Source organism: Mobula hypostoma, chromosome 20 (assembly GCF_963921235.1).
Source record: "Mobula hypostoma chromosome 20, sMobHyp1.1, whole genome shotgun sequence".
Lineage (NCBI taxonomy): Eukaryota > Metazoa > Chordata > Chondrichthyes > Myliobatiformes > Myliobatidae > Mobula > Mobula hypostoma.
In genome coordinates this window covers 55219413-55230726 of record NC_086116.1, presented here as the reverse complement: position 1 = coordinate 55230726, position 11314 = coordinate 55219413, and the positions used below count along the sequence as shown (strand labels likewise).

Genomic DNA, 11314 nt, shown 5'->3' with positions numbered 1-11314 from the left:
GCAATTTTCATCGTTTTCATCAATTTTCAGTTAAGGATAAGTTGTTTGTTAGGCCACATTTGGAATATGCAGTTGCTGCATGGGACCCATACACAAACAAACACCATCGAGCGAGTCCAAAGACAGGCAGCCCGACTTGTCACAAATACCTATGAGGGAGAAGCGAGTGTTACTCAACTTTTAAATTCACTGAAGTGGAACTCTCTCCAAGATAGACGTGAAGCACACCGCCTGACCTGTTTTTACAAGATGTTAAATGGTCAACTCGATTTAGCCTACCAATCCCACTTATTAGGAGCAGACGAGGGCACTCAACTCAATTTGAAATTCTGACAGACGTGTACAGCAACTCATTTCTCCCCCGCTCAGTTAAAGTATGGAATAATCTTCATCCTACCACAGTCACAACCAAACCCAATTAAATCTAAGGCAGCCTTTCTTCTTCAAAACTCTCCTTCTTAAGCCCACCCTCCGCCAGCTCCAGTTTAAATTCCATGCGGAATATTCTGGAGGATCGAGGATGAAGAAGCCGCTATAAAGTACACGCAGGTCCAACGCGTCGACGTCATCACGTCCGACCGGCCAGCGCAGCCAGTGAGAACACGACAACGGGGCGCGCGACGTGGCGGTTTGGGACCAATGAGATCTCGCGCACTAACGAACCAATGAGAAACGGCAAATGTGAAGGCGACGATGAGGCGGGAATTCTGGAAGCGACCGGTGATTGGTTGCAACGGCGGAGCTACTTCCGTCTGGATGCAGGAGTGGGCCATTTCCGGTAGTGAGTGGAGGCGGCTTCAGAAGTGGAAGGAGGTGGGTATTGATAATCTTTAATGTGGTAGTCGTTATGACTTTACCGTTTCTGAATTAGTATAGTTATCGTTTTATTAAATTCAAAATAGTGGAGGGAGGTTTAGGTCTTTGCAAATTTGAATTTAGTATTCTTTTACAATGAGAGAAAAGAGAGATGTTAATTTGCCTAGCGGTGATTTGTTTTTGAACGATGAAAGGTTGTCATATCAACCCAGTTTATTTAATATATGTTAGGTTAATAGACCATCTTCTATGAAGTCGCTGGGCAACCATTATCTGTTGAATATGTTCTCATTTGGTCCCTTCGTTCCAGGTGAAGTAGAAGCTAAGGCATATTCGACAGGGAGTTTATTTTTGTTACTAATTTGGGTTTATACCAAAGAATGTGCTCTTTCTTTTTTCATTATTGTGGGGAGAACTTAATACTTCGGTTTTTATTTTAATACTTTATTGTGTCTAAAGGTGGATAGAAGCACCAGGGAGTGGTGTCTCAGAAAGGCAGTATCCATATTAAGGACCTCCAGCACGCATTAAGAATTAAGCATTGCACTCTCATCACTGGGGATTAATTTATTTTTTGATGATCGTTCAATAAATCTAAACAAATGCTGCAGCACTTTTCAGAATGAAGTGATGTTTGGGAAAAATTGGTAGTTCGAGACTCATTTGTACTTATTAAAGGTATAGAGACTTTAGTTATGTCAATTGTGCCTTTTGGTATCAAATTCTTATTCAGGAGAGCTGAGATGTGTTTGGTAATCTTTTGCTCAGCTTATTAGTGAGCAATTGAATCGACTTTATTTCTTGCATCCTTCACATAGATGAGTAAAGATCTTTGCATTACATCTCTAATTGTGCAATTATAGTAATTTATAATAAATAGAACAGTCAATAGAACAGTTTTATATAAGTTGCTCTGTATAACCCTAAAACCAGTGGGATGTTGTTACAGTTTAGAGCAGTTATGTTAAGGATGTTTTTAAGGCGTCAATACTTGCATACTTGCTTTATAGAGTGCAGTGGAGTAAACAAATATCTTTGAGAATCTTATTGTGAGGAGTAAAGTAAGTGTTGTATGTAACTGGCAGGGATCCTGGAAACCTGGATGATGCAAACTGAGGAAATAGTTTCTTCATGTTAGAAACGGATCTGTGTGAGGCTGAGATGATGCAGGTTTACAAAAAAAAGTGGAGATTGATAATGAACAAACAAATTTTGTTTACAAAGATTGGTGTATTAATCTGCAATAACTGAGATTAAATTGACTGGAAAGATTTGAATGCATGCCTATATTTGGCAATAATGGTGTACATTCTTGTGTTGAGTTGCTGGCAAAGTTGATCTGCAGTTAAGTACAGCTTTCGCTGCACTCTATAATTGAGGAATTTTTACAGGTGAAGGTTTCTTTTTGGGATATGACTATTTGAATATTGTCTCCTACAACTATCAAGTTGAGAAACTTAATGGTTAGTACTTCAACTTTCATCACTTAATGAGGAACTAGGGCAATGAGGAAACATCTTTTTGGTCTGGTTATGTTACCATTTATGGAGGTGTAATTTTTATTTTTAACTGTAAAATTAAGTTTTGCATATAGATTACTGTGGTTAGTGAGATTTTTTTAAACCAATTTAATTAAGAAACTTAGAATGCATCTCTCAAGATTAGCAAGAAAAGATTTGGAGCCTTTCGTATCACAAGAAACTTGAATTTGAATCTGGAAAATCTTCGCCTAGCCCCACCTGCCTAACTCAAAGCAGTGCTACCTGGTCTTAAAAAAACATCAGAGCAGACAGATCTCTGCTTCTCTTCTAAAAGATGGGACATCTAATTTTGCACCTGTACAGTTGGCTGATTGAGATTTGATATGAAATAAGATCAAAAGAAATGGGAGCAAGAGTAGGCCATCTGGCCCGTTGATCCTGCTCTGCCATTCAATAAGATCGTGGCCGATCTGGCCATGAGCTCATTTCCAACTACCTGCCTTTTCCCCATAACCCTTAATACCATGACTATGCAAAAATCTAACCAACCTTGTGTTAGATATATTTACTGAGGTAGCCTCCACTGCTTCATTAGGCAGAGAATTCCACAGATTCAGTGCCCTCTGGGAAAAGCAGTTCCTCCTCACCTCCATCCTAAATCTACTCCTCCGAACCTTGAGGCTATGTTCCCAAGTTCTAGTCTCACCGATCAGTGGAAACAACTTTTTTGCCTCTGTCTTATCTATCCCTTTCATAATTGTATATGTTTCTATAAGATCTCCTCTCATTCTTCTGAACTCCAGCGAGTACAGTCCCAGGCGACTCAATCTCTCCTCATAGTCTTAAATCCCTCATCTCTGGAGTCAACCTGGTGAACCTCCTCTGCACTAGCTCCAAAGCCAGTGTATCCTTAAATAAGGAGACTGGAACCACATGCGGTACTCGAGGTGCAGCCTCACCAGTACCCTGTACAGTTGCAGCATAACCTCCCTGCGCGTAAATTCAATCCCTCTAGCAATGAAGGCCAAGCACTCCCAACTCCCTCTGCACAGCAGCATGCTGCAATTTTTTACCATTTTAGTAATAATCTGCTCTTCCATTTTTCCTTCCAAAGTGGATGACCTCGCATTTACCAACATTGTACTCCATCTGCCAGACCCTTGCCCATTCACTTAGCCTATCTATATCTCTCTACAGACTCTCTGTATCTTCTGCACAATTTGCTTTTCCACTCAATTTAGCGTCATCAGCAAACTTAGATACACTACACTTGGTCCCCTCTTCACCATATACATTAATAATCTGGAACAATTGCAGGCTCAGCACCGACTCCTGTGGCCCACCACTCACCACTGAATGCTAACCAGAGTAACGCCCATGTATCCCAACTCTATGCATCCTTATCTTATGTTTAAGTCTTTTATGTGGCACCTTATCGAGGGCTTTCTGGAAATCGAAGTAAATAACATCCATCTGTTCCCTCTATCCACTGCACTTGTTATATCCTCAAAGAACTCCAGTAAGTTTGTCAAACAGGACCTGCCTTTGCTGAATCCATGGTGCGTTTGCCTGATGGATCCATTTCTTTCCAGGTGCCCCGCTTTTTCTTCTTTACTGATAGCTTCAAGCATTTTTCTAACAATAGATGTTAAACTAACTGGCCTATAGTTACCTGCTTTTTGCCTACATCCTTTTTTGAACAGTGGCTTGACATTTGCTGTCTTCTAATCTGCGGGGACCTGCCCAGAGTCCAGAGAATTTTGTTAAATTATCACCAAAGCCTCTCTATAACTTCTGCCATTTCTTTTAGTACCCTGGGATGCATTCAGTCAGAACCAGGGGACCTGTTTATCTCCAGGTCCACAAATTTGCTCAGTACTACCTTTTTAGTGATAGCTATTGTATTAAGGTCCTCACCTCCCATCACATTTGCAACATCTCTCTTTGGCATGTTAGCCATGCCCTCCACCTTGAAGACTGACACAAAATAGTCATTCAAAGCTTCTGCCATTTCGTCATTACCCAATATCAATTCCTCCTTCTTGTCCTCCAAGGGGCCTTCTCTTTGCTCCCTCAGCCTCTGATCATTTGAAATTTGTCTACAGTATTTGGAACCTATGGTGATGTACCACAAAACCTTACTATCCTAGTGACCACCTTCATTAATGAATAAGCATTGAGTGTTTGCAATAGATGTTTCAATTGGTTTCATAGAACATGCAACAGTTCAGTTCTGGAAAAGGCCTTGGAAGATCTTTGTGCCAGACATGACGCCAATTTAAACATTTGTCTGCCTGTGTCCTCTAATTTCCTGCCTATTCACATGTCTGTTTAAACATTGCTGTCATGTCTGCTTCCTCCGTTTTGCTGAGTATATTCCAAGCACCTACTATTCTTTGGCTTTAAATAAAAACAGCCAACATGAACTTCCTTGAAGCATCCCCCCTCAACATAAATCTATACCCTCTAGGGTTTACACTTCCATTCTGGGGGCAAAGACTATCCTGTGTGTCTTTCTCTCAAACCACCTCTCAGTCTCCAGCACTCCAGAGAAATCAATCCAAATTTATCCAACCTCTCCTTAATTGCTAATAAATGAAAATCCAAGCAATGTCTTGATGAACCTCATCTGCACCCTCTCCAAAGCTTTCGCGTCCTTCCTATAATGTTGCAACAAGAACTGCGCTCTTCTCCAAATGTGGTCAAGAACTTTTTTAAGCTGCAACAGGACTTCCTGTCTTTCATTTATCACACTCTGACCAGTAAGTGTTCGTTTCTAGGTGAGAACGATGAGTCACAATTATTTCTAGAAGATTATTCTGTGTATGCTTGTAGTTAGCTAGAAGACCACTGACTGGAATGGGATGTCTGACCACATGACTAGCAAATGAACAAGCATGGAGAAGGGAATTAGAATAGAAAGATAAAAGACAGTTGAACTAAGCTTGATGCTTGGCTTTGAATTTCAAACATACTATGATCTTTTACAATGTAGTGGTTTCCATTTAATTGGAAAACATTGAGACCAGAGCCTTTTGGCCCAATTAAGCTGCAGTCCCAATTATCTGAAGTTTCATGCAAAGAGCTAAAAATGTATTAAAAAGACATTAAGTAACAAATTATATGTATTTAAATAAAGTACAGAACAAATTAAAACACAACCGAATACTACTACAGTACTAAAAAACTGTATTAGTTCCTAATTCTTGTCAAGGGAGGAATTTATCTATCTCGTTCTTTTGACTGTAAATGAACAAAACCTAGTGCAGCTTATGGACTACCTTCATACAATATGGTCGATGACTACATTCTTCAAATTCTTCGCGTTTCCTAACATTGAAGTAGTGAAATGATTTCATTTTCACTCAAGGCCATTTGTGGCATCTCCAAACCTGAATGCTTGAACCTGCAGTGAGGAAAAAACACTTCTGCATTGTCTTGCTGCTTAGTTATTGCCAATTATCAGTGACATAAAATTGCTGTTTTTTTTAAACATAAGCATGCAACTGACACTTTTTAAAAAAGCAACTGTTCGCTTGAAGCACATTTAACAGCCATGCAAGTGCATGCAACTGATGCTATTTAGAAATTGATCAGCGTTAGTCTCCTGCTCCAATTAAGTAGCATAGCGCCCCAAATAAATGAAAGGAATGCCAGCTATTTTCTCAGTTCATTTTTGTTCTTTGAGTTGACCCAAATAAGCGGCTGCCACGATTAACCGACAGCCCAATTAATCAGATTACACTGTGATAAAATATCTCTCAGTTGTACATTATTCTCATACTTAATCTTTTTAAAACTAATTGTTTTTTGTTTCCTTTCTTCTTTTAGAAAGACTATAGTCATGATGGGTTTGACAAAGCTGGTTTTGTACCTTACCATGTGCGGCATTTATGCTCTGAGTAAACCCACTGAGAAGAAGGATCGAACCTTCCATGATAAGGAACTGAGTGACAAAGTACATGATGACACAGAGAACTTCGACTATGACCATGATGCTTTCCTTGGAGCTGAAGAGGCAAAGACATTTGATCAGCTCACTCCTGAGGAGAGCAAAGAGAGGCTTGGGTGGGTGTAAGAACCAGTCAAAAAATGCTCGGCTTTAATGGTTAATGTTAGAAATGGTGGAGCTGAATGTGTTTCTATGTTACTGATGAAAACTATTTTACATCATTTGAAAGGATACAAGATTTGAAACTCTAGATGCCGATACTGAATTAGTATCTGCGTAGCTCAATATTTGGGGATATAGGACGTGAGTTCCATTCTATAACCATCAGTTAATGCCATGTATTTCTCCCCCCTCCCACCCCTTATGGAAGTTGTATACCATAACATTAAGGTTTGGTAAATCATTAAATGATGCAATTAAGTGCTTAACCATTACCATTCCTGGCAAAATTGTTAACTCTGAGTTTTGAGGATTATACACCAGAGGGGCCTTCAAATTAGATGGTTACAAATATTGCCTAAATGTTTATAATTATGAAGGAGGCATTGATCGTGTGAATACTCAGAGGCTATTTCCCAGGTATGAAATGGCTAGCATGAGAGGGCACAGTTTTAAGGAGCTTGGAAGAAGGTGCAGAGGAGATGTCAGGGGTAAGTTTTTTATGCAGAGAATGGTGAGTGCATGGAATGGGCTGCTGGTGACGGTGGTGGAGGCAGGTATGATAGGGTCTTAAGAGACTCCTGAAAGGGTACTTGGAGCTTAGAAAAATAGAGGGCAATAGGTAACCCCTGGTAATTTCTAAAGTACATGTTCGGCCTGTATTGTGCTGTAGGCTTTCTATGTTTCTATGAGGATACTGGTGGGAGAGATGGCTCGCAGAGGAAGTAATTCTCAAAAGGCAGTGGTAGGCAACCATGGCTGACAAAGGAAGTTAAGGACTGCATAAAAGCCAAGGAAAGCGCATACAAGGTAGCAAAAGTGAGTGGGAAGCTCTTAAAATCCAACAAAAGGCAACTAAAAAAGTTAAAAGAAGGGGAATAAATGAAATATGAGGGCAGACTAGCCAATAATGTAGAACAGGATATAAAGAGTAAAAGAGAGGTGAGAGTTGATATTGAACCATTGGAAAATGATGTTGGTGGGGTAGTAATGGAGGTCAAAAAAAATGGAAGATGAACTTAATGGGTGCTTTGCATCTATCTCCACTGTGGAAGACACTAGCAGTGTGCCGGAAGGCTGTGAGTGTCAGGAAGTAGGAATGAGTGCCATTGCTATTATAAAGGAAAAGGTGCTCGGCAGACTCAAAGGTCTTAAGGTGGATAAGTCACCTGGACCATGTGGACTTCATCACAGAGTACTGAGTGAGGTTGCTGAATTGCAAATGTCGCTCCACTTTTTAAGAAGGGAGGAAGGCAAAAGAAAGGAAATTATAGGCCAGTTAGCCTAACCCCAGTGGTTGGGAAAGTGCTGTAATCTATTATTAAGGATGAAGTTTTGGGGTACTTGGGGACTATTAATAAAGAAATAACTCAAAGTCAGCATGGTTTCTGTAAAGGGAAATCTTGTCTGACAAATCTGACTGAGTTCTTCGAGGAAGTAACAAGCAGGGTAGACAAAGGAGAGGCAGTGGATGTCATTTATTTGGATTTTCAGAAGGTGTTTGCTATGAGGCTGCTTAACAGGATAAAATACTATGGCATTACAGGAAAGGTACTAGCATGGATAGTGGAATGACTAATAGGCAGGGGGCCTTTTCTGGTTGGCTGACAGTGGTGTTCCCCAGAGGCCGGTGTTGGACTGGTAATTTTCACATTGTTTGTCAATGATTTGGATAGTGACTTTGTGGCAAAGTTTGCGGATGATATGAGGATAGGGGAGGAGTAGGTAGTGCTGAGGAAGCAATGTGATTGCAGCAAGACGTAGACAAATTGGAAGAATGAGCAAAAAAAAGTGGTAGATGGAATAGACTGTTGGGAAATGTATGATGATGCATTTTGGTAAAAGGAACAATAATGCAAACTATTATCTAAATGAGGAGAATGCTCAAACACCAGGCGCTCAGGAGTCCTTGTGCGCGACTCCTAGAAGGGTAATTTACAGGTTGAGTCTGTGGTAAAGTAGGCAAATGCAATGTTAGCATTTTGAGGGGCCTAGAATATAAGGAGATAATGCTAAGTCTTTATAAGACCGTAGTCAAGCCGCACAGAGTATTGTCAACAGTTTTGGATCTCATATCTCAGAAAGGATGTGTTGTCATTGGAGAGCCCAGAGGAGGTTCACAAGGAATGATTCTGGGAATGAAGGGGTTAACGTATGTGGAGCATTTGGGCAGCTGTGGGCCTGTACTCACTGGAATTTAGAAGAATGTGGGGGGTGGGGTGGATCTCATTGAAACCTACTGAATGTGAAAAGGACTAGATAGGGTGGATGTGGAGAGGATGTTTCCTATGATGGGGGTATCCAGAACTGGAGGGAACAGCCTCAAAATTGAGGGGCAATCTTTTAGAACAGAGGTCAGGGGGAATTTTTTTTAGCCAGAGAGTAGTGAATCCGTGGAATGCTCTGCCACAGACTGTGGTGGAGGCCAAGTCTGTGGGTGTATTTAATGTGGAAGTTGATCATTTACTGATTGGTCAGGGCACCAAAGGATGTGGCGAGAAGGCAGATGTTTAGGGTTGAGTGGGATCCAGGATCAGCCATGATGGAATGGAGGAGCAGACTCGATGGGCTGAATAGCCTAATTCTGCTCCTATGTTTTATGGTCTTACGAAAATTGGGATGAATCCTAACTGTTGCACTGTCATTTTGATTACCAACTTTTTTTTCTCTCTAGGTAAGATGGCTGCAGCCTTTAATTTCAGGTGATTTTGATTGCTGATACTACTGTTCTCTGAAGTGTTTGTCTCCCTAAGCCACATTCTCTGGCCCATTTAGCACTCCTGCCAGCACAGGCTTTCTTTTCCTGAGATATGTGATGCATTGGAAATTTGATCAAAGTACAAAATATGCTGAATTATGATGGAGATTTGACAGCTTTAATATGAAACCATTTACTATAATTCATAAAAAGAAAATTGGTAGAAGAAATTTTATAAACAATGCTGTGATCCCAGACTAAATGTGTTTATTTTTTGATCAAACGGCAGCTAGGTGGGTACTCAACACACAACCACTTTTTAATGATTAATCAACTGCAGGATGATGCTTTCTTTGTCATTTCTTCCCAACAGGAAGCTGTAGTTTGGAGGTTAAAAAGTTATGATGTCTTTACAAACTTCTGTAATTCTGTGGAATGACTCTGCTTAATGTGATGTATTGTCTTCAAGATTTAATTAATTTCTTTCCCTCTCGTCATTTTCTCTTCACTACTGTTCAGGACCCAGAGTGTCCTTTCTACAATTGCTTCCTCTATTTACTAAACATGCTAATCCTGCTCTTTTGGTTAAAGGTATATTGCAGCATGGCTATGAAAACAATTTAAATATTCATTGTACAATATACAGAAGAGCTACTTGGATATTGGGGGTGAGCATACAAAATATTTTGCTGCATCTGAATTGAGTGTTTGTGACTGGGGGTGGAGTGGAATTTCTTCGCTGGTGAGTCTGGAAGCAAATCTAATCTGCATGTTAATTCAGTGGATAGCTTTCTAGTCTCCATGTTTGTTCGAAACCCTGGGACATCCTCTTTGTGTTTTTGTTAGCTAACATACTAACGCTCTGAGTTGGTTTTATTTACTACCTTGCAGAGCGCAGTCTTGTTCTACACTTTTTTGGCAGTTACAACAGTTTTATTCAAGTTCTCATTAGATTACCTTGTCCCTGTGCCCAAGAAAGCCTTTTATGTGTCCTGGTTTTTGCAGCTTCCCTATCCCTTGGGACATTGTCTGAAATACTCACTAATGTCCATTTCTGACCTTCCTATCCTACCCTAACCCTAAGGCGTATTTTCCTTGTATTAACAAAGGTTTACTTTAGTTGGTGAAAAATCTGTTTATTTTGATGCAAATTAAAGCAGTTCCATCCCTCACATTTGATGATCAGATTTTTTTCAATAGAATGGTTAGATTTGAACTTTGGTTCTATGTATGAAAGAATAACAGTACATTAGGTAGCCCAGAGGTTCCCTTACTTCAATCAAATATAAATATTAGGAAGATTTAGTTGGTCTCTGGTTTGCACTCATTAATTAATGCCAAGTTGAGGAACTTGTATATCCAGATGATCTGTGTGTTGAGATTAGTTCCTATGCAGTTTATCTAGTGTAAAAGTACACTGGAATCTGTTTCGGATAAGATTTGGATTGAACCTATTTTTGGCCCACCTTTCTTTTCCCACTGTGCTCAAGTTGTTAGACTTGTAATGAACGTCGGCTTCACAGGAATCCTTCAGATGCAGGATTAGGCCATTTTGGGACAGAAGGTGGTTGGTAGGGAGAGAGGATTGGTTTAGAAATCTAATGGTACTAACAACCTTTGCAATTGAAGTTATTATTTTCCCTATGATACCAGTTGTTTCCTAAATGGCCACTTAATATGGAAAAAAAACTAATTGCTTTCATCAAAGGCACTTTTATATTAGTTTTACACTAGTGCTCCGAAATGTAGGAGAACTGCTTTTGGTAGCACTCTAAGTATAAAACTGTTGGTCTACTAGATGCACAATACGACAATGTGGTCCTCAAATTCCTGAATGGATTTTCTATTACTGTTTACCTGTTGTTTGAGGTCTCTAAGAACAAGATAAAATGGAGAGAGGGGCATACAAATCTGATGCTTTTTTTCTGGCATTCCCTGTAAAAGTGCCTCTTGATCAGCTTCTCCAAGCTTCTATCCTAATTCTACCGGGTTTTCTGACTCTCCCAACAGAAAAATTGTAGATAAAATCGATGGCGACAAGGATGGGTTTGTTACAGAGGAGGAACTTAAGAAATGGATTAAACTTTCTCAAAAGCGTTGGATTTATGATGATGCCGAACGCCAGTTGAAGGGTCATGATCTAGACAACGATGGTCTCGTGAGCTGGGAAGAGTACAAAAATGCGACCTATGGGTCCCTGTTGGGTAG

The 11314-nt window shown here is 40.1% G+C and overlaps 1 protein-coding gene across 2 annotated transcripts in view; it reads left to right on the top strand.

Annotated features, from left to right (window-relative positions):
• Positions 1-740: 740 nt before the first annotated feature.
• Positions 741-11314, top strand: part of calua (calumenin a) — a 28525-nt gene continuing 17951 nt past the window's right edge. The window contains exons 1-3 of one of the 2 annotated variants that reach the window (XM_063072963.1): positions 741-813; positions 6129-6365; positions 11117-11310. In XM_063072963.1, the coding sequence (XP_062929033.1) occupies positions 6142-6365; positions 11117-11310 (418 nt within the window). In that variant the 5' untranslated portion in view covers positions 741-813; positions 6129-6141. The remainder of the gene's footprint in view (positions 814-6128; positions 6366-11116; positions 11311-11314) is intronic. The other variant, XM_063072962.1, reaches the window with a different exon arrangement.